This window comes from Lissotriton vulgaris, chromosome 4_1 (assembly GCF_964263255.1).
Source record: "Lissotriton vulgaris chromosome 4_1, aLisVul1.2, whole genome shotgun sequence".
In the NCBI taxonomy this organism is placed as follows: domain Eukaryota; kingdom Metazoa; phylum Chordata; class Amphibia; order Caudata; family Salamandridae; genus Lissotriton; species Lissotriton vulgaris.
The window spans coordinates 1,688,337,463-1,688,361,721 of record NC_141691.1 but is presented as its reverse complement, the minus strand read 5'-3'; the positions used below and the strand labels follow the sequence as shown (position 1 = coordinate 1,688,361,721).

At 39.3% G+C, this 24,259-nt stretch overlaps 1 protein-coding gene across 2 annotated transcripts in view; it reads left to right on the top strand.

Moving 5' to 3' along the window:
• Window positions 1–8,672, top strand: part of MMP16 (matrix metallopeptidase 16) — a 514,191-nt gene extending 505,519 nt beyond the window's left edge. For both annotated transcript variants that reach the window (XM_086965967.1, XM_086965966.1), the window contains 2 exons: window positions 3,065–3,180; window positions 7,232–8,672. In XM_086965967.1, coding sequence (XP_086822093.1) covers window positions 3,065–3,180; window positions 7,232–7,566 — 451 coding nt within the window. In that variant the 3' untranslated portion in view covers window positions 7,567–8,672. The remainder of the gene's footprint in view (window positions 1–3,064; window positions 3,181–7,231) is intronic.
• The last annotated feature ends 15,587 nt before the right edge of the window (window positions 8,673–24,259 follow it).

Below are 24,259 nucleotides of genomic sequence, written 5' to 3'. Positions count from 1 at the left end.
ATGAAACCCTATCAACTGGTGCAATCATTGATTGTAGTAGTGAGTTCACATCCAAGTGCCCCCCAAGATCTGCACCATAGAGAGCTGTACCTAGAGCCTGGTGCTTGTAGATCTGAATGGCCGGTGGGATAGGACGAAACTGGGAGCCTTGGTACATTTTTACGATTCCCCCATCTAATTTTTCCAATTTTAGCCTACGCTCGGTTATATTAGTGAGCCAGTCTAACTGCACGTAAGTGTGATGCACAGGTAATCAAATGTGTGTACAAGTTCCAAAGGGGTCCACATTTCCGTAGAATTGGGTCTGGTTGACAGGGGTTCAGGACCATAAACTTGGTGTACCCTACATTAATCTCTAAACCTGTTTGTTTACAGAAGCATTCAAAATGGTCCAATATTTTCTTGAGGCCCACACGTGATTTGGAGAGAAGCAGAGTGTTATCCGCAAATATGAAGGCAGGGACCCTCATGTTTGCCAGACTCGGGGAGTCATTATCACATTTCTGCAAGAAATGGACTAAACGATTAATATACAACATAAACAGGGTGGGTGCAAGTACACATCCCTGCCTGACAACTCTATTGACAGGAATGGAATCAGTTAGCTCACCCAAATAGCTGCATCTGACCTGGGTAAAATTATTTTCATAGAGTCGGATAAAATCATCAACAAGGTACCTAGGGACCCCTATTTCAAAAAGCACCTGCCAGAGAGACAATCTCGGGATCAGGTCAAATGTGGATCGCAGGTGCGCAGAGAAAACATAGAGACGGCCCATGAATAAAGGAACAGTTTTCTGAAACAATAGCTGGAGCTGAAACACTTGTTCTTGTGCTTTCTCGGAATACCGCTGGCAGAGGAGTCAGAATTTCATTGGTAGTCACCCACTCATGGAGGCTGTTTAAGATTATCCTAGTAAACAAATTTGGGAGTTATGTATAAGGCTTATGGGTCTGAAATTAGTTGGTAAGTCTCAGGCTCTCTTTTGTAAGATGGGGATGATTTACGACCCTGACCATGTGTAGGAATAAGAGCCGCCCTCATTATATCATTGAAGATCATGGCAAAGTAGAGACTCCAAATATAAACTTCATCCAAAAAAGTCCCCAAGGATCTTATCTAGCCCTGAGGCATACTAAGCACTTTTGCATTTTCAAAATGAAAAGGTTGGTAATCGTGAAGGTCCTATGTGTAATAAACTAAACCCATAATGGGAGTTAGAAATGGGTTGTGCGGTTAATTAGAAATCACATTTATTGTTTCAAGACGCAATGGTATCTTTTATTGGTTTGCAACCACAATTGAAATGACAAACCATTGATTGGTTACCAACACCTTAAAGGAGGCAGAAATTGAATCGCAAATCATGATACAGTATTGGAATGGAAAGAAAATAAGGACATACCCCTAAACTATAATTTCACTTTAGATTAGAGTAAAGTGAAATTCAAAACTCACTGTAATCCGAGTTCGAACAAATCACAAATTGCATCATCCAGTTGCAGTGTGTCCTGATGATGGTCTCGGGGACTGGTTGGCTATAAGAGACTAAAACGTCAACGATTCCTCCTCTCTAACATCATTTACAGTGATATTTTGTTCATCAGTCCATGTGTAAACTGAAAGTAAGAGGAACATTATTCAACTGGATTCAGTATTTAAGAAAGCATATTGTTAGAAGGATATAGCGCTCCCATATGATTTTATGAGAATGATTGGATAGTTATATGATTAAATCACGTGGGAGGGGAATGTAGTCCAAACTGTATATCTAACTCTGAATGTTGTGAAAACATTTTTTATGATGAAGAGAAACTTCTGAGTACCAGTATAAAAATATCTTTTTTATGAGATCAGTACGCCTGAGGTTTGATTTTTGTGATTTATGTTCCATTATTAATGACATTATGTTGCATGTTTAATATTTTGTTTTAGATGATTAGCACAGTATTGGATAGTTTGACCAATGAATTCAGAGGTTTTCCTACAAATAATTCCTCTGGGAACATTGTCTCCTTATATTAATTAACTAGCTCCCTAGGGGAATATTGGGTTGCCCTATTGCGGTTTTGTAATGAGCAGTACCACTGCTGTAGGAGATAACCATTTACAGTTTTCTAGGGAAGTTTCATATTGCTAACAGTGATATTGAATATTTAATAAAACACATTTTTCCTATTTAAAATGAACTGACAGAAGTAAGCCAACCTTTTTGGACAGCGAGGTATCTTCAGAAGACAGGATAACCCAATTGCAAGCTCCTGTAATGTGTACTCTAAAAGATTTATCATAACCTTATATCCTTCCTGAAAAATGAAACCTAGAAATAATGTTGATAATAACAGTACAAACTGAAAGTCTGCATCACAAGGCCTGGTTCTTCTTCATTTGATAAGATTAATCTAGTTAATTGCTTTTAAAGTCTGCATTGTTCCAAATAAAACTTTAGACCATAACTTTGAATTGTTTGAAAAATGTGGATTGTGTTTTTGTAAGGGACTGGAAAAGGAAATTAAGAATGATGGTTTTATTGGCTTCTTAAGGTCACTCTGGCTCTAATAGACAGCGGAAGAGCCTGCCACCTTACAAGCAGTTATATAACTCCATTCGCCTAACAAATAAAACCACTGAAACATTACATTCTGGATTGTATATTACATATAGAGAGCAAATACCAGTAAGATATTGTCAGCAAAATCGTATATGTATAAGTGACATAATGTGCCCTTTGACCACATGGAATCTCGGAAAATAGCATCACGTGACTTTTAACTGCTATATTGATCATTTTGCCCTCAATGAAAACTTAAAGCGGCAACATATTAATACAAATATACCATTAATGCCCCCTATATATTAATGGTAGTTTCTAGTTCTTCTGAGATTACTCCAATGGGATTTGGAATGTTATGTTCTTAGGATGACCACTAACAACATGTATCTACATTTTTACATTTTAAAAAGATTGACAATCTTTCTTTTTAAAAAGCAATATCCAATGTACTTAGGTCTGCTAATTGTCCTCTGACTTCTAATCGCATTTTCTTTTTATTGTTTATTTAGGTATTGGCGGTACAGTGAAGAAATGAGAGCAATGGATCCTGGTTATCCAAAACCTATCACTGTTTGGAAAGGAATCCCAGAATCTCCACAGGGAGCCTTTGTTGATAAAGAAAATGGTTAGTATTGTCTTTGGAATGATAACATATAGTTTTACATCTGTATGACTCAGCAATACATTCTCTAATAAATGCCACCATTTTGACGTATTGTCCCTCATATCTCTCATATCTCTTCGAGAAATGTTTTGAGCGTTAATCAGATTGAGTAGTAGAATTAATTCAAATTTCATTCATATAATGGAAGCAATGGAAAATGCAGAAGGTCTTTGCCCTAAAAAAGCAGAACTATCAGCTTCACCATTTTTTTCCTTGCTGTTCGTATGCAAGCAAGAAAATACGTTTAGTTTCAAGATGCCGTCACAGTGCACATGTGTACATATGTCACAATGCATGTCCATGCATTGTATTGCTTGAGGGTTTATGCATCATGATGCATGCCTGTGAATGCGTTTCGATGCATATCAGCTATTTTGCTATTTTGAATTTATCATTCCAACATGGCTGCTGACCTGTTGAAGATGGAATAGTAAAAGGTAAAAAATAAAAAACAAAATGGGTGCTAATGCAAAATGGCAGGCAGCACTTTGCAGCTACTGGGCTCTTGTGAACAAATAAAATAGTAATAATGGGGAAGGAACTAAAAAGTGAGCGCAGGGGTGGTTAGCAGAGAAGAATAAAGAGGAACCACATTCGCTTATTTTGGAGTCCTGAATACAAAAGTACCAAAGAGTCCCCTCAATTAGAACACTGTGAGACTGAAATGCTCCTAGATGGGCCACACACAAATATAGGGCAGTAAGTGTTAGAAATGGGGGTTTCTAGTGGCAGGTTGTTTCCCTGCCCATGTAGGGACCCTTCTTCCTAGTCAGGATAAGGGGGATACACTTCTGAAATACCTGTGTTCACCCCCTATGTAGCTTGGCACAAGCAGCCGGACTTATCGCAGAGGCAGTGTGTAAAGGTTTTGCACATAACCAACAGTAATACAGTGAAAACACCACAAAAGGACACAACACCAGTTTTTAGAAAAATAGGCAATATTTTATCTGTGCAAAACAAGACCCAAAACGATAAAAATCCACCACACAGTTCTTAGAAATATCAATAAGCAAACTTAGACTTAAAGAATAGTGCCTTTGGGTCAATAGCTCTGTCCAGGCCTATCACGGCATTGTGAATAACAAATCCAAACAGTTCTGGCTGACTGCACAGTCGTAGGCAATCTACAGTGTCAGGAAGACCCGCAAAAAGGTACCTTTAGAAATGTAGGGCGTCGGGGACCTTGCGATGAGCTCCGAAGAGCTGGCATCGGCAGGTATTGGCTTTGGCGGTCAGTGCAGGAGTTGCCGGGCCCTTGAAGCCACACATGTGGTTGAAGTTGGGAGCGACGCCGGACGTCAAGGCTGCGGTGCAAAGTGCAGTGGTGCGGTGCCATGAAGTTGCATTGCTGGCAGTAACTCAGTGACATGCGCCCAGCGGTGATGGTGAGACCAGGGCTGCAGTGCAAAGTGGTGCGATGCTCGTTGTGATGCTGGCAGGTCACCGTGCAAGCAGCGTCGCCATCTTTGCTGAAGTGTTGTTGTCGACTGACAAACCGGAGTCGATGGCGCTGGCCCCGGCAGGCCAAGGCTGCGGTGTGGGACAGGGCAGTGCATTGTGAAATTTATGAACGGTTCCCCCAAACCACAGTGCAAGCATAGGCATCGAAGTTGATGTGGTGCGTCATCGCTGGGCATACCAGGGCAGTGGTGTGAAGGTGTGAGAGGCAGACCTGGTGTTAGGGGAAACATCTTGATTCATAAATACCTTTGTCTCGCAACCCTTTCAGTATCCCTTTGGAAGGAAACCCCTGTGTTGCAGGTATTCTCTGCTGATTAATCAGTGGCAGCCAGCATAGCTCGCGTGTGGCGGGTGCGGGGGTCAGTCGCAGAGGGGGGCTTTGGGGCAAATATATATTAAAAAAAAGAAACGTACCTCGCCGCCGTGTCCAGTGTCTCTGCTCCTGCTCTCCTTATGGAACTTGAGGAACAGGAAGCACATGAGCTCCCACTGACCAATCTAAATTCTGCAATGCAGCATTGTGATTGGTAAGCACCCAGTCTCCCCTGACCAATTACAATGCTGTAATGCAGCGTTGTGATTGGTTTTGAGCACCCTGGTTTGAGGCTCAACCAGGGACTGTGGGCCTGGACATGTTCTCCATGCAGGCTGTAATGCAGCCTGCATGGAGAACGGGGAAAGTGCGCATGACTGGTTTGGGTGGTCCGAGACGGACGACCAAACAGTCATTTCACACTTAGGAGTGGTCAAACCTCTCCTCCTCTGCCCTGCTCCGAAAGCAGAGCTGCACCGCCTGCCCGCAAACAGCACAAAGCATAAAATTATAATAACATAAAGTTATTATCATTTTATGTTTCTACTACGCACTGCTTAAAAGCAGTTGGGTGACACTCCTCTGCCATAGTGAAGGAGCCGCCACTGTAGTTAATCCCGCCAGAGGATAAAATGTCAAACATTTTCGGTTTGCACCCTCATGGAAACCAGGCATGCCCTGAAGAGTGCCCTATTTTACACCCTCTACTGCATACTTAAGCCAAGTTTATGTTATGAAAAATAAAACTAAAATCTGTAGTAAGGTACTTTTGTTCTTAGTGTGCATGATGTATGTGATGGATGCGTATGTAGGACCACTTAATTTCCAAATGGTCATTCGAAATTGAGCCTACCTAGTGGAGTGTCAGAAAAGTAAATGAATTGCATCCAATGTGCATCAACAAAGAAGTGTGTTTCTAATATTCACAAATGCACATGCTACACTTTAATGAGCATTGAATTAACTGCCAAATGCAGAAAGTTCAGTGAAGTGCATCAACGCATGCAGAAGATGTCAATGTAGGGACTTTGGACATGTCTGAAAAAAGGCCTATTTAATGTAAAAAAAAGGAAGATGATTTTGGAAATTGTACATTATGCTGATCTTTGATGTATAGATTTGAGGTTCCAAAGAGAAAGGAGCAGATGTTTCTATGGGCCCACATGCATCAAGCATTTTTGGAGTCGCAAACGGTGCGATTCCTTAAAATCGGCCGTTTGCGATTCCAAAAATGCTTTTTGAGATGCATCATGCTTTTTTAGAAATCGCAACTTTTTTGCGATTTATACAATTGCGATAGCATTTCAGAAATCGCAATTTTGCGATTTCTAAAATGCTATGCATTATTTGATTTCAAATTGCGAAATTTGAAATTGCAAGTGCAAATTACCATGAAGTTGAACCTCGTGGTAATTTGCGAAATTGTTTAAAAATGCACAAAAATGCATTTTTAAACTGTTAAATTACAGACACACATGTCCTTAGGACATGTGTGTATGTAACTTATAGGTAAAAGGGCATTTCATGGGTGCAGGGGGGGGTCATTTGAACCCCCCTATCCACCCTTGAAATGCTTTCTTGAATTGCGATTTCAAATTGCGAATTCGCAATTCCCATTCATTCCTATGGGCATTTCAGCCCATAGGAATAAATGGGAATTGCGAATTCGCAATTTGTAAATCGCATTTTTTATGCGATTCGGTAAAAATAGCGATTTTTACCGAATTGCATAAAAAATGCTAAAATATTCATGCATAGGCTTTTGCGATTTCTAATTTGCAAATCGCTATTTTTCGCAAATTAGAAATCGCAAAAGCCCATATAGATGCATGTGGGCCTATATCCTACTTAACTGTCTCATCAAGATGGAAAACACTTTGGAATAAATGCCTATTTCATTTCCAGCTGATTGAATATCTTTCAGTATGCATGGTTTAGTTTATTGGCGACATTATCTGCTAAACAATTTATTTATAAAGGTTGCTAAAGTATTAGCATATTGGACGTGTTTACTCTTAAGCAATTCGATAGTTGCAACATTTGAAGGCCTTCATTTTTGTAAACAGCCTGCAATTGTACTTTTGCCATTACTATGACATAGGCAATAGTCTTTTACCCCGTAACTAAAATCTATGAATTGCCTTCAAAAATGAATTCTGCTTTTCTTGATAAAAAGGGAAAGTGATAGAGACAATTTTTTAATAATGTAACACAATTCATATTTGTATTTTACAGGCTTCACCTACTTCTACAAAGGAAGGGAGTACTGGAAATTCAACAACCAGAAGCTGAGGGTGGAGCCTGGATACCCCAGATCCATACTGAAGGATTTCATGGGATGTGATGGAACAACAGAAAGGGACAAAGACCGACAACAACCTGAAGATGACGTAGACATTGTCATCAAACTGGACAACACAGCCGGCACTGTGAAAGCCATAGCCATAGTCATCCCCTGCATTTTGGCCTTGTGCCTCCTTGTATTGGTTTACACTGTGTTTCAGTTCAAGCGCAAAGGAACACCGCGGCACATACTGTACTGCAAGCGCTCTATGCAAGAGTGGGTGTGATGAAGGATTCTTATCCCTAGCGGCTTGTTTTAACTCAAAATTCAGCGAGAGAGCTGTGATGCTGTTTCCTAGCTGGGAGCAGGAGTCTGTCAGCCTGGATCAGGCTGATCTTTATAACCCAAGGGGGTTGCCTGTCCCGAGCATGAGTGGGAGTTCACTCAACTGGGAAGCTTCCATGATACATGGTATCTGCCGTTTCTTCAGTCCTGCAGTATGCATTTCTTTGTCATAAGCCTTTCCTCTGCACGCTCAATGCCCGGCTAATTTCTAAGATTCGAAAAAGAAGAGGAACAAAGAAATCCTGTACTATAATCCATTTTTGTTAATAAAATGGAACTTTCCCTCTGTGAAAGCTAATGTGTTGTTAGCTACAAAATAAACACCTACTGAGATTCAGAAGCAAAACGCAGCTGAACTTACAGGCAAGTGTGAAGACCCCAAACAGCTTTGTCTCCAAAGAGAATTGCTTTCTCGTCTGCTATGTTTGAACTCCACCATCCGGTTTGGTCAAGCAGGAGACCTGAATGACAGGCGGGACCTCAGACTGTTCTGACAGCCGCTCTTCAACCAACAAGGGGCCAAAATATCTGCAATATAGTAACAGCCTTAATGAGACATTCATTGTTGTGTTTTATACAGCTGTTCTGAGCTACGTTCTCATTGTTAACTAATTTATAGCCTTCATATATTCAAATAGATCTCTTTGTTTCTTTTCTTGAAAACTCTTTTTTTGTAGCTCTCCCGGGGGTGTCATGCCGGAAGCCTTGATTTGGCGCTTCAGGAAGGCAACTTATAGTGGATGTCTCCCTGCCTTCAAAGCCCTTTGCAGTGGGCCTCTGTATTGTAAAACAGAAGCCATAGTGGGAAGCTGTTGGCAATAGTGTTACTCTGATGCAGCCTTTGGAGAAGACGATTGAGCCTGTTGCGAATCGAAGGCAGGCGGTGCATTTCAAATGGAATCCGAAAAAAAAGAACTGCTCGTCCAGTTAGTAAAAGAAATGGTCTTTTTTTAAAGTAACATTGCTAAAAGTATATGCAGGAAGCAGGTATGAGGTTTGTTCTGTGTCAGCTCTCATGTTAAATAAAGAGTGCATTATTTTCACAAATCAGGCTGCAAGGTGCATTGTGTGTTACGGTTGGCTTTGCTTTCCCTACTAACCTGGCTTTGGTTGCAGACCAATGCATTTCTGCTCTAACTTGTCTGAATGGCGCTTTGATTTACCTCAGCAATTGAATACAGTGCACACATATAAAGTTGCAGTGCCAGTGGGAAGCAAATAGGATGGCTGCATGTACCATGTCTAGTGCATTTTTAACATATCGCATGTTTGCAGTTCTCAACGGGCAAGCAAAGTCACTGGAGGTTATGAACGCATCCAATCATGAAAAGAAAAGACAGGACCACCAAAGCAGTTCATATTTTTGTTCTACTTTTAATGACAACAGTATTGTCTCTTCAGTGCGACCTGCAGAGCAGGTTAATATCAATTCTTTTTTTCCAGATAGGAATGTCAGCCACTGACTGCCCTTTCTATTGATTTTAGTAACTGCTCCATGGAGCACTAAGCTCGTGGGCATTGGGCCGGAAACCTATTAAAGATGTCGCGACAGTACGTGCTCTGTGAGCCTAGCATGTGTGAAATGCAGCGCTGGGAATGTACCGGAGCTCTTGAAACAAACGAAGAGCTTGCCTTGAACCCAATAGTTGAACTGTTGACAGTCATTATTACGTTATATATTGATGCTGTATGAACTGCACATGATATCAATTTTGAGTACTGTCCCTCGTGTTTGTCCGTTGACCTTTAGTTTGCACTCTGGCAAAGTGCGTCTAAACAGAACAGGGATTGCACATTGGGCTTTTTTTTACTAGGGTATTTGCAAACTACTAGATCAGCGAAAACAACAGCCAATGCTGATAATACTCTGTGTAGTTCTCCAAAGATACACATTTCTTCTGTACATATTGTAAAACTAATATTTCGAACACGAAGGGATCAGCATTTTTAAGTCCTGTTATTACAGCTGACTTTGATACCTTAAACTTACAGTTAAAGTTCAAGAATAGTTTTTGTGTGAAGAAAGACACTTATTCCTTTATAACCTTTTCTCTGTGGTTTGTCACATATATTGTTTTCAACCAGATTGAAATCCTGCATTCATATTTACACAATTACATGCCAGCAAATGTACAACAGTCTGAGGTGTTTGTTGATATGTTCCTTGGGCACAGAAACGTGTTTAGTTTTTACTATGCGTGTTGTATTAAGATATCGGAGTCCGATATCCATACTCTGGAAATTGAGAGCATTTTCCCTTTCTTTGGATTAGCCCTGGTGTCTTTTGCTGTGGTTATGTACCACACATGCTGTCTTGTACGGCTGTTTCCTATTTCATGCAGGGTGATATTTGAGGGGTCCAAGAGAATTCGAACATGGTAAATCTTAAATTCCAGTCAATCTGCGTCCATAATTTCACGAGTTTGACTCACTATTTGCATTTCCATTTCCACCTACATACCTACAAAAATGATTTCACATACAGTAAAACCAATCATACTGATTTCACAAAAGCACAATGGAGAAAGGCCTCAGTGTATCTGTCAAATCTGTCAGTTTCTAGTGAGGCATTATGCTTTACCAAATATAGGAATTACATTTTGTGTACATCCTTCTGATGTTCCCGCCCCCACTTAAATTCTGACATTTCTTCTAATAAACACTAAACTTATCAGAATCGTAAGAAAATAGTTTATATTTTTGGGAGAGGTTTTGTGGAGATACGTCAAATTCCTTTATACAGCATTAAAAGGACATACTTGAGATAAACGATAGTCAGACTGACATCATGCCCGAATGTATTCAAATGTTCAGAAAAATACTAAGCATCCTTGTACCAACTTTTGTAAAACCAAAAAATACAATGACAAGAAGCAGGAGGCTGACTCCAGCATAAACACTACTTTGGTCTGACTGCTGTAGTGGATTCCGTAGGTGAAAACCTAAGATAATACTTCAAATTATCTCACAAAATTCACGAAAAACTAATCTATTCCTTACATTTGTTTGGGGCACTTTGACCTCTAAATCTGTGACGTGTAGACATGCAGATAGGCCCGTTAGAAGGGAAAACATCTCAAGTTGCTGTGGAGAAAACATCACGTAGTTGTGGTAAAGTGTGTCTGAAAAAAATAAGTTAAATGATCTTGAAAAATGTCAGAGTCATGTCTCTTGATACTCCTTAATACAAAACTAGATTCTATAATCCTGGCCATAATGTTTCTTATGTAATTCCTATGCCTGGTTAGCAATGTTCTGACTGACAAGCAGCACTGCATTTGGATGGACACAACGCGGAAAAATGTCTACACTTCACTGAAATGTAACTCATTCTCACTTATTAAAAAGGCCTTGCTTGCTTTTTGGAGGCTCCCATTTTGCCTTGTGAATTGTTCTATTAGCACATGTATGTTGTTCAGTAGAGCTTACTTACCAGCATGCTTCATAGCACATCAGTGTCATTGCTTCCTGCCGAAACCCTAGAGATGCAGGAAAAAACCCTAAACACAACATCATATCTTAGTTTTCGAAAACCAGGAGAGTACACAACAAGGTGTAATGGATAACAATGTTTGGATGCTTATTGTATACTGGCCATTTATGATATCACTAGAACAGAGTCCTTTATGTGTAGTGGTTTTCAGTCTGTCTAGATGAAGCCGGCACACTCACTTTTGTCACCCTCCACTTGATGGCCCAATAGATTAAGTAGGTATGCATGGGAGGAAAGCTGTCTCTGCTCACAGAGACCCTGCATATAATGTTGTAGCTCTAAATAACAGAATGTTACGTACTCGCACATACACCCTGTTGTGATTTCCTAGAAAAGCAATTTCATGGTATGCCATTACTGAGAAACCATTTCATCTAAACTGTTTAATGGAAATGCTCAGAATGAATGGCATTTACCTTTTCATAGAATGTCTTTTCGGTCAGAATTGGCTTTTAAATGCTTATTTTTTCAGTGTAAATGCAATGGTTGTAGGTCTTACTTTCAGAAATATTCATTTCAGTGCTTTACTTCAGGGAACATTATTTCATATTCCTAACTTTTATATTGTCAATTACTTTAGATGCTTTTAATTAGCTGACTCATCACCACCTTTTCCACCTGCACCCAATTCCAGTCATACCCATCTTCCAGCTTTGATGGACTATATCACCCAAGCATGCACTCGATATGCTAATTTTACGATCCTTGGAGACTTTAACCTACATGCCGAAGATATCTCCTGTCCTATCAGCTCGAATTTTATCACCACTTTGGCAGCCTGTGATTTGATCCAATTAGTCTCTCTTCCCAATCATAGAGCTGGACACACACTGGACTTAATATGCTCCAACCTTCCTGATATCTCGATCAAAGACCCTATATCGGTCATATGGTCTGACCATTACCTCATTCCTTTTTTCATTCAATTGACCCACTCTGACAGACCCTCTCTGGTCCCTAAGGAATTTGGGAGAAATTGGAGTAAAATCTCTCAGGCTTCTCTTCAAGAGCACCTAATAAACGCTAGTCCACCTCCTGCCTCTGACTTAGACTCGTGTATTGCCAAACTTAATGACTGGGTGGGCGTGTCAATCGAGTCACTGGCTCCTCTTAGGCCAATCAAAACTTTCAGGTCTGCACACGCAGCCCGCTGGTACTCGGACGAACTGAGGCAGAAAAAGTCTTCCTGCAAAGTACTGGAACAACGCTGGAGACTGAGGTACTCAATAGAAAGTAAACTTGAGTATCGCACTGCCCTCAAAGAGTACCGTAAATTGATCATATTACAAAAAAGACGTTTTTTATCAGACAAAATCGATAAAGCCAGCAACGCCCCCAGAGAGATTTTCACGATTGTTAGATCTTTCACTGATCCACAAGCCTTGAATCGACACCAGCCGGTGTCTCAATCTCTCTGCACTCAACTCTCCGAGTTCTTTGAGGAGAAAATTGCTCTTATTTATGCCTCATTTGCGACCAGGGATAGCCCTGATATCAAGGAGGTACCGATGGATCGCAACACCTCAGCCCCAGTCTTTACTGAATTTTCGGAAATATCTGAAGAAACTTCCCTTCAGGAATTGCTCAAATGCAAATCTGGATCTCCTAGGGACCCCTGGCCAGCAAAACAATATAAAGCACTAGCAGCTCTTCTCAACCCCCATCTTAACCCCATATGGAATGCCTCTCTTAGCTCTGGTATTTATCCTGAAGCATGGAAACATGCATTTCTAGTCCCTATCTTAAAAAAGCCAATCGCGGATCCAGAGACCCCAGCAAACTACATGCCTATCTCCCTCCTCCCCGCCCCAGCCAAGATATTGGAAAAACTAGCTCATTAGCAAATTGCTAGCTTTATAGAGGATCAGGGCCTCCTACATGATTCCCAGCACGGTTTTCGCTCGGGCTATAGTACGGAGTCGGCCCTGATTGAAATGGCGGATTCTGTACAGTGGACACTTGACCGGGGCTCGAGGGCGGTGTTGGTGCTGTTGGATTTATCGGCAGCATTTGACACCGTCTCTCACCCTATCCTGTTGAGAAGGCTAAGCTCCGTTGGGATCCAGGGAATGGTGCTTAAATGGATAGGCTCCTTCCTCGCGGACCGAAAACAACAGGTTCATACCCCTCCCTATACTTCCTCAGTTAGGCCACTGAAATGGGGAGTTCCTCAGGGCTCCTCGTTAAGCCCCCTCCTGTTTAATGTTTATTTTACCCCTTTAGCTGAAATGATCTCACACTTGGGCATTAAAACAACATCATATGCCGACGATATTCAGCTGCTTTTTACTTTCGATGAGCCATCTCTGACCACTTTTGATCCCCTCAAGATGTGTCTCAGGAATATCTCCAAATGGATGGATTTGAATTTCCTCAGACTCAATGCGGGAAAAACAGAGGTTTTGTTTTTCAATCAACTATCTCCATTAGATTCCAACCTCTGGTGGCCGGATGATCTGAGCCAGGCTCCCAGCCCGAAGGATTCTGTTAGAAACTTAGGGGTCCGATGGGACCACCCTTTATCCTTCGGGAATCAGGTCCAAACAGTATCAGCAGCATGTTTCTCCAAAATCAAAATCATAAAAAAACTCATAAACTATTTACCCAGTGCTAACCGCAAAACTATAGTCCACGCACTTATAATTTTGCACCTTGACTATGCCAATGGTCTATACCTAGGTTTGACAGCAGGCCTGTGCCATAGATTGCAGACGGTGCAAAACGCAGCTGCCCGTTTGATCGGCGGTATCCCCCCTCAGGCAACACATCTCCTCTTGCCTAATGAAATTGCACTGGCTCCCTATTTCTAAGCGTATTGACTTCAAAGCCATGACTCTGTCCTATCAGACAACAAAAGGCAAAGGCCCAGCCCATCTGAGATCAAGTCTCCGTCCATACAGTAACTCGAGAGTCCTCAGCTCAAACACTAAACTGCTACTGGCGACTCCTAGATTTAAAAAAGCCCGATCGGGTGGCAAAACTTTTGAGGTATGTGCCACCCAACGCTGGAATAAGCTCCCGCTGTACCTTCGGATGAGCCAATGGGAACCTGAATTCCGCAGATCCCTTAAAACTTTCTTGTTCTCCCTATAAGCCTCTGTCTCGGACCATTTGCCTCTGATCAATCAGCGCCGGGACACCCCATTGGGATAGCTGCGCGCTTTATAAAATACACAAATAAAATACACAAATAACCTGTAAACACCCTTCATCGCTGTCTCCTCACAACCCCAAAATGCCATCAATCCCTGTCTCCTAAAACCCTTCACCACACCTAAACTACACTCATCCCTGAAGACTAAGAGCTCTTTCTACCCCAAAAGTCTACTCTCCAGGAACCATAAAATCACTCATTACCCCTAAATGCATCTGTTCCCCAACCCTAAAATACCTTTTCTTTGCTTAAACCCTAAGCATCCCATATTTTTAATACACCTCAACACACTAAACTCCACTCATCCATGAACTCTAAAAAGCCCTCACCACCATTAAACACCCACCATCAATAACCCATAAGAACTCCTCATAACCCTAATGCACTCATCTCTGAACACCAAAATCTCTACATCCCTTAATCCTTAACACCCTCACCAGCCCTAAACCCCACCTATCCATGAACCATAAAACCCCTCAACACCTTTACATTCTACCCATCTTTGAAATCTGAAAACACCACATACACTCTTAAACACCACTGATCTGTAAACCTTAAAACCTCTTGCCACACGGCCACGCCAGCCATCTCTGAACCCTAAACCCCTTTTCTTTGCCTGAATGCCAATTATTCCTGGCCCTGAAAAACCCCTGATCACACTAAACATTGCCCATCCCTGAACCCAAATGACCCACAGAATTCCTTAAAATTATCCTTCCTTCAAAATGTTTCCTTTAATGTTCAATTTTTCCTTGATTTGGTTTCCTCAAATATGCTTTCTCAGTTTCTGTTTTCCATTAAATCACACACATCAGCAAGCACCCACCCTAAACATGCACCAAGCACAACACAGACAAGGGGCTTTGGGATATGCTACAAATAATGTGCAACAGCAGCTATGCTACCAACTACACAATGGCACCAACAAAGAGGTTGTTAAAACATCTGTACCTATTCTGGGAAGGGAGGTAATTGACCCTCCCCAAGCTTTATGGATACTAAATTCAAAAGGCGTCTCAGATGGTATGTTGGGGAAACAGCGTTCTAAAACACTCACAGTTTAAAATTAAATTGTTTATTTATTATAGAGATATTTCGATTTTTTTAGCCTCAATGTAAAGCAGCAATGATTAATAACAATTGCAATGTTTTAAACTTGCATTTACTTGAAATCCAATAGGTGAATCCAGTGACTGGTTCATTTTAAGTCACAATCTGATAAGGGTTAATAATGAATTACAAATAAATAAAGTTCCTTTCTGACTGATGATATCACACGGTGCTGAACATATATTTACTAACTAGAACATTTTGAATGCAGCATTACATCTTTGGAGCTGCTTTTGTATAGGCCTTCTCATTTGTTTATGCAACATTTGATTGCATGAATACATATGCATATATCTTAAACATGTATGTGTATTCAAACTGATATATGATTGAACAGTAAAGATCAGCACTTACTACAACATGTACATTTTTACTGATTATTACTATGGCTTTGTCAAGTGAGTGAGCGAAAGTACTTAACTTTCTCCTGCCACTTGACTGGGTCGGAAAGTTTATTGTAACACATTCATATACGTTTTATTTTTATTTATAATTGTTCACTTTCAACCCCCACTCATTGTGAAACAATGAACTTTGTGAAATATCAAAGCATCTGCAATCACAAATCGAGGCTAGCAATTATGCCCATTAGATTGAGAAAGGACCACTGATTTCTTTGTTTTGCTTACAAAGCAATTAAGGTTTCCATCAGGCGTGTGATTAGTTAACTTAGAGTATAATCTACAGTTTAGTCATGCAATTGCCTCCATTAATGTAATATAATTATCTGTAGGCGCCGAACTTCAACTCTACCCGTAATCTTTATGAATCGCCTTTCAAAAATGAGGAAGAAATTCAAACATAAATCACGATGGAGGCAGCAAGCAAGAATGTAAAGCTCAGTCAAGTTGATTTAGGACCGAGTAAACCCACCTCCTACGTTAGTTTAATGTGACAAGAGACTATGTTTGGATAAACTTATTTAATGAAAAGAAACATGCTGCTCTCAGGTAGAAAATAGTTTGTATGCTGAATCACAATGGTTTGACTGGATAGGTGGGTCAGCAGGCGAAAATGTCAAGTGACTCCGACATTTTGCTGAACTTTGGTGCTTCGAATTCCACAGGGACTCTCTCCTTCAATGTAAATCAAAGTCCCAGTGGCTTCCCCTACCCCAACAATTAATCTTTCAAAGCCTAGCAAGTCACAGACCTGAGTGACTGCTCCTACCAGGTATGGATTCGTTTCTAACCTTTCACTCTTCGAGAATGTCTCAAAAGCCATTGCATGGAAGCACTTTTGACATATTTTAAAGAATATGTTACTTGCCTGCTGTCAAACAGGTTTCTGTTTCGGATGGTACAACATAGGAGATCAGCTGGTATGGGCTCTTGTGAATAGAAACCAAAAGACAAAAAGTTTACTCGACCTGTTGACTACTAGCTGCTGATGAAGTGTCTACAAATGGTGGTTGGAATGACAGGAATGGCTAAAACTAGATCCCAACCCTTTCCTCCTGGAAGGAAATATTGTATGCATAGGACAGCTTGTGTTTTCCATCACGGTTAATTCCAGTGTTTCTCATGGTTACACAGCCTAGTTTCCTATTTGTTTTCTAACATCTTAATGTAAATGATTTTTGTATTTGTTAGGAGACTTCAGATAAATTACTGAGCAATTGTTGTAGGTTTAGAGCAGATTTGAAGAAATTATTAGGGAACATATTAACTACTTCCACCTATAAATCTAGTTGATAATTCCAACCTTACACCCACAATGTTGGTTTAGAACTTTAACTTTAGGTTCAACAGTAATCTGTCCCTTATATCCATGTTTTGTTAGCAAAACGTCTAACCATATATTTATATTAGTCAAGAATCTCATTAATTGATCGCTGCAACATACATAGCTTCTAGCATACCTCACTCAAAGTCTTATAGAGATTCAAAACAAATTGTGATGTTCCATGTGTCAACTGTCATCTCAGTGTCAAGCCCAGTGGCATGATATGCTTCCACAGTATCCGGATGTCTGCCAGGATCTTCTGTATATCGGTAGTGCAGATGAAGAAAGCATTCTGGGAGAAAGGTTTGATAAACCTTCTCAGAGTCCAGCTTATAAATGTTGACTCCGGTGATCCAAAATTGGCACCATCACCTGCTATTAGTGTGCACAGATTTAAAAGAAAACATTCTGGATAGAGTGCTGTGGAAGAGATCAGGAAGAACCTTTGAAATGCTCTTCACAATCAGGTATGGAGCAACAACAATCACTTTAACTTCACTAAGGCTATTAGAACCACAATCATGTCACCATTCTTTACTAGTACACATGAAAGCAATTATTTTTGTTCCCTTGTATGTTATAATTTGTGGCAGTCCTTAAGGTGAACTGAACCATGTGCTCTCATGCAGGCAATGTGAATGCTCTTAGCACAGTGTTATTATAACCAAATGAATATCACATAATAATGGTGTAGCAAATGCAACTTTACAAGCTGTAAGATGTGGTTGTTGAGGAATTGTGACTATGTGTGTTGCAGAAATAAGATGAATGGCAATATTGTGCCAAACACCTAAATCCCTAAAACCCTTATTCAAACTTACTTACAATATGATAATTTGCTAATGCTTCCTGTCAGGCAAAGATGCGAAAATGTGTCTGATATGTCCACTTGTACATGCTCCAAACCTACTTTATGTAGGTTGAAAGTGTACACATATGTCATCATTGCTATCATTATTTTTTTGATTATGTAGTAGATTACTGAACTCTAAATTTTTAAAGTTACAGAGATGTCTTTCAATACTACAAAATGATTATCTGTCTTTATGACACTGGATGCTAAGGATGACAAGGAGGAATGGCAATTAAAATACAATTCCAGGATCAATATGGATTTTGTAAATATCAATAATCATTTGGCTGCAATGAGAGAAATCCATTTAAAATTAGAAAACCTATGTGACACAAACTAATTTTGTTATGCCTGTTCTACAGAAAACATATGCACAGGGAAGAAGGATTTTTTTTTAGGAAACTGCTTTTATGGTATTAAAATGTGTTGAGAATAGTGCCACAGTCTAATTGTTTGGCATTTGAAAAAAAATGTATATGGATATTTCAGAATGAGAACAGGTCTTGTGTAAATATGTCTTAATATAGTCACCATACAGGAAATGGTTAAATGCTGCTGTTGTAGATAGCCAGGTTCTTGCATTATACATTCTTTTGTCAAATGTGTATGATGAATAATAGAATGACGGCCTGTGCTTCAACTTGGAATTGCTTAACAGAAAATGTTTGCAATACTACCTTTCTTTAACTTTACAAGATATTTTGTGTGTTTTCTCTAATCTTCTCTTCTTGCTGTGTGGGGTACATTAAACATCCTTCTCTAATACACCTTTAAAGCTTTCTTTGCTCAGCTTAGATTGTTGGGTGAATGTTCCCATTCTCTCCTTATGTACATCAAAACCTACTTGCAAACCTCTATTTCCATAACTTTACATTGTGCCACTTATGCGTGAGTATCCTGATGCCTTCTACTAACTGGTTCATTTAGAGTCTCCCCGTAAACCAATCTAATGCTTTTACAGGGCACCATTCAATATTATATCTGCAAATCTGTAATTGTGGAGGGTATAACAAGTGAGGTGGGAATTACCTCCAGATTCAGTGCAGCATTCTGAAAGGGCGTGTAAACATCTTTATTCTTATTTTGAAATTCCTGATTTTGCGTTCAAAACAGGATTTAAATATTAATTTCAGAGGTCAAGAATCCTCTGTGAACTATCAAATCATCATGTTGGTTATTATTTCTGCTACCTTGTCATATGCTGGTGTATCCACAACAGATTCAAATAGGTGGTAATTGATTCATTTTGAGATTCTAATAGATCCACAAACAAACTCAGTTCTATTTCTTTGAACAGAAAGACAGCCTATTAAAAAAAGGTTTCAACGAACGTTATGTTTGTGCTATCGGGAAACACTTTTCTCCCACTCTTGTATGTATACAGTAAAAGAAAAGACAACTTTTAACTTCATAAGCTTTTCACTTCAAACCTTATTTAAACATCATAATTATTGCATTTCATATTGTTCTGAATGTGCCTGCATTTAATGAAAGTTTTTGCATTTGATAAATCCTTAGGATTTGAAAACCGATATACCATTTAATAGTAGAGACATTTCTGTAGTTGCTTACCAACAATGATGGTTTCTGATGAGCACGAGTTAGTAATGTCTCACAGTATGGGCATCTTTTTCTGATATTAGTAAATCAGTACCATACCTATGATATAATAATATGGACCACGTGAGTGGAGAGGCTATGTCCCTTCATGGAAGATCATTTTATATGTCAGTGAAAAGCCTTGACCAATCCAATCTCTTAACAATCAAATAGAGAGATAATTATTAGTAGTTATTAGTAGAAAATGGAATGTATGGCAATATTTGAAAATGATTGTACAGAAGATACACAATGTTCCCATGAGCCTTGTATGAGTGAATGGAAAATGACTATGTATTCATACATATTTACATATTTCCTGTGAACAATGTTTATTTTTCTCAGTATTTAGCTTCCTTTGCTGTTTGAGTTTTTTTCATTGTATTTTGTCACTGCAAGGTTTCATTCAGTAACCTTTTGTGTTAGTACTTCTATGGACAAACACAAAAATTGTTTGTGTGCAAGACTGACTAAATGGTGCTAAAGTATATTGTAATTGGTCATTATATTCAGGAAAGATGTTACAGTGCATGGACACATTTTCTTTCCTCCTGAATGCTTGATCAATTGTTGAATTTTCCACTAAGTCCATGCTATTGTAATGAAGCATTAATTAGGTATAATATGTAACAGTTCACCTCACTGTTAAGTTACCTCTTCAGCCTCTCTGAATGTTGAATTATTAAAGGTCAAAGGTTCATTGAGACCATGTTGTCTAACTAAGCCTTTACAACTACCTGCTTATGTTTACAACACTATAACCCTCTGGCTGCTGTGGGCAATTTTACATAATTCTGATGTCCCAAGGTTAAATCAAATCCATGATTCATGTAATGGCAGTCAAAAGGTTAAGGGCTGTGTGGTGAATTATTTTATATTTATTAACATATTTATTTTGATTTGGAGGGAGGTTGGGTGCATCAGCTCTTGTCTGCTGCAAGTGTCTTATTAAAGGGAAGGGTTAATATGGGTTTTTTATACAATTGCATCTTATTTACTTACCATTGTTTCTTTATTGTTGTAATTATTTAAAAAAATAACTGTCAATAAAAAAGAGAACAGAATAATTTGGCTGCCCTTATCTTGGCATGGTTGATTTGTGATATAATATATTATGTGTTGATAGGAACGTTGTGCTGCAAGTATATTGATGTTACAATTTGCATTTGACACAAATGTTGACAAATGTAACCGAATCTCTTCAGGAATTTTACAATCAAGCAATGCTTTCTTTTAAGTGCCTAACTTTGCTTAGTATATAAATACGTGCAATTTTCCAAAGCTAATACTGAACCATTCCTAAAAAAAGAATTCTGATTGTTGATCGGTATTCTCTTTTGCAAATATAAACACAATGCACTACCACACTTCCGTTCAAAATTGAAATAATTTGGATAACTTGTAGATCATGATCTAAAGACAGGTTGCAGCTTGTAATTTCCTAGAAAATCAGTGAGGATATATTTTCCTCAGTCAGCGGGGTCTCCCCAGGAATTAAAAATCACCTTGCTAGTGCCAAAATCAGTCCCACTGATTTTAGTAATAAAAAAACATTTTATTTAATGTAGTGTTTATTAACTCTAGGAGTGCATAGATGTATGACACACTATTTTTAAATAGTTGCTATTGCCCTATTTGCTGCCTTTGCGAATACATATCAACCCGAAAGAATTATTGTTGTCATATTTGTCTAAAGTATAAATAAGAATTGTTGGAATGTAGAATATACAAGGAGGAATGGATCGTAGGCTGGCTGACCGATTGAGAGATCAATGGTTGACCGGTAGAGTGTGTTAGTGGACAGTCTACTTAGTACTTGAAAATATACATGATCAGGATCACTGCTCAATATATATCCAATGCATCTATTCACCAATAATCAGCTTGAGATTCATAGCGGGTATGTAATAGTGACACTGTGCAGGGATTTGCTATTTTGAGTCTGTTACCTTTGTTGACATCAGATTATGGTCTTACCACGGACCGTTGGAGTGCCGGGTCTCCAGATCTGCTGTCTATTTTGTGTAATGTTCTATGTAAGTGGTAGCAGCAGCTGGGTGGAGTTCTGATGCTGCCAAATCTAGGTCTTTTCGAGAATTTCACACAATTAAAATACTCTCTACAGCAGTTTTCCATGTCTCAGGAGGCGATATAGCCAGGGCGGAGTTTATATATATGTACTGCTAAAGTTGCAAGTCAGGAGAAATCTAATAGGCTGTGCTGTGTTTTTAAAACTTAGCTCATGCTCACCTGCTATGCTGTTGAACCACTTTCAAACACGCCTGTTGGTCTTCCTTGTAGGGGTGCATCTTTAGCTATTTAAAAAAAGATGTCTGCTGTCTGTGTGCCAAGATGCCTAAGGTGAAGACATTGTGCCCTGGTGCTTTGGTCGAAGACTGCAAGATCCTTTAGATATCTGGCATGATAAAAAAAAAGTGAGATTGCTGATTGTATCTAGCAATGATGGGCCCATTTCTGGGATTTTACATGTGAGGACATATTACACAGTGTTTGTGCTATGCTGCCCTTCATCTTGATCAGCAGGAAGGTTTAGCTGGTAATGCAGGTGCAGACTGCATCAGCTGAACAACAATGAAAGTAGACATTACATAGGTTTCTCTCCAGTGAAAAGGCAAGAATTTAGAAAATGAAGTTTTCACATTCCAAGCAACCTCAAAATGTCTAAAACTTGACACTTGAGGCATAAAAGCAAACATAACTTTGTCAATTGTTTTTTAACCATTTCTGTATATCTCATGTTTTCAGTACAATTTAAAATATTTTCAAGACAGCTCACTTTTTTCTACTCTAGGAAGAAATAACAAATAGGTAACCACATTCTGATTCCTACTCCAGAGCGATCAAGATCTTGAATTGTCTCAATACAAATTCACATATTCGAAATCCTTTACTGCAGACCTGCATGCAAAGCTGCAGGATGCCTCAAACATTCACTGTAAAAAAGAAAAATAGCGGAAGCCTTTCACATTATCTCAATGCTTGTAATTAACAATTGATAATTTTGATGGCTTTTACAAAAGTTATTGATGCTGGAGATGATGACGGAGTGCCCAAGGTGTGATGTGAGGAGGAAGAAAAATAATTACTAAATACTTGATTGCTGCCCATAACAATAGAGAATTGTACATCTAATGTATGCAGGAAAATATTGTATTGCTCAATGATATGACTGCTATTAAAAAAGCATGAGATGTTGTCATGGACTATCTGCTGCAGTACTTCAGCCCATCACGCTAGCCATTTTGTGCAATATTTCTAATTACCATTTCAATCACATCAGCCCTTTCTGAGATACCCCATCTAGGATGGGTGTGTGGGGAAGCAAAGAGTCTGGGATGGTAGAGACTGCAAAATAAGTTTTGAACTCGAACAAAGAACAGACTATAAGGTCAATGTGCTATTTTTAACTTGAAGGGTAACTATCGCAGGTCACTCATTCGGTTACCCAGAGCTATAGCCAGATAGGAATGACTGTAATGTTTTTCTAGATCAGGGAACATTAGTGCAATGGTAAACATTGGATCACAACATCTGGTCTGAAGGCAGCCTCACTGTAACATCATTGATTCCTTGGCCTCATTTTTTTCATTTACCTGTCAAATTACAGTCCCCCTGCATTCGTCATATTTCTGTTTCATTACTCTCGGATCAATCATCTTACTAATGCCTATTTCCACTTTTAATTTACTGCTTTAGGTAAACATGGCTTTCTGTCCTGTGACAAAACACTGAGTGAATAGTCATTCATGCATTAAATATGAGGTGTATTTTTTTTTACTCAGAAACGTGATAATTCCGTTTCTTAAATGTGCTTCAATTTCCATAAATTGCATCAGTAAGCATCTGTATTTAATTCAATTTGTTTTCTTTTGGACAGGTCAAGTTCCATGAAAGAACTTTGAGAAGACTTTTATCGTCCTATCACTGAGTTGTATACTGTGATAGTCAATCTTCAGTTACAAAAGTTGCACTAACTAGCATAAATGAGAATCAGAATTTCTCTCTGTGCATTAAACAAATCATTTAAATGACACATTAGTTCGTATTATATTTAATTCCTGTAACACATTATTTAAAAACTATATTGGAAAAGCAATTAGCTTCCTCAAGAATATATTCAAAATCCACTCCACTGAGAGAAACTTTTTGAAATGGTAGTTCGTGTGAGGGTTTTACACAAGTACTGCTATGAATGCAAGCCAGCTGCATAATCTAACTATCAAGTGTTGGGGCCAAAGGCTCCGAGTTAAGTTTAATGAAGAAAGTTTGAAATGGAAGTGGGAAAGTTCGAAATGGAGGTGGATTGAAAGGCGAGATGTTCTGTTAAATAGGTTGCATACATTGTAGCATTCAATTTTGAAAATTGGCCAAAGGTGAATAGAAAACAGATGTGTTATGTTATGTTAATGAGATTTATTGAGCGCACGAATACCCGGAGTTGTCTTGGCGCTATGAACATAGTAAGCCCAGCCCGGTGTCTAATTCTGGACTAGCCAGTAGCCCTTGCCTGAAAATGATGAGGGAGCTTGCACTTCTGAGCTCAATTGGCAGCATATTCCAGAGCTTTGCGGTACCATAGGGGAAACTTCGGCCACCCCAACCTGCAGATCGAATTCTCTGCACTTTCATGAGTCTAGCACCTGTGAAGCATAAGTGTCTGGCCGGTTCATACCAGACAA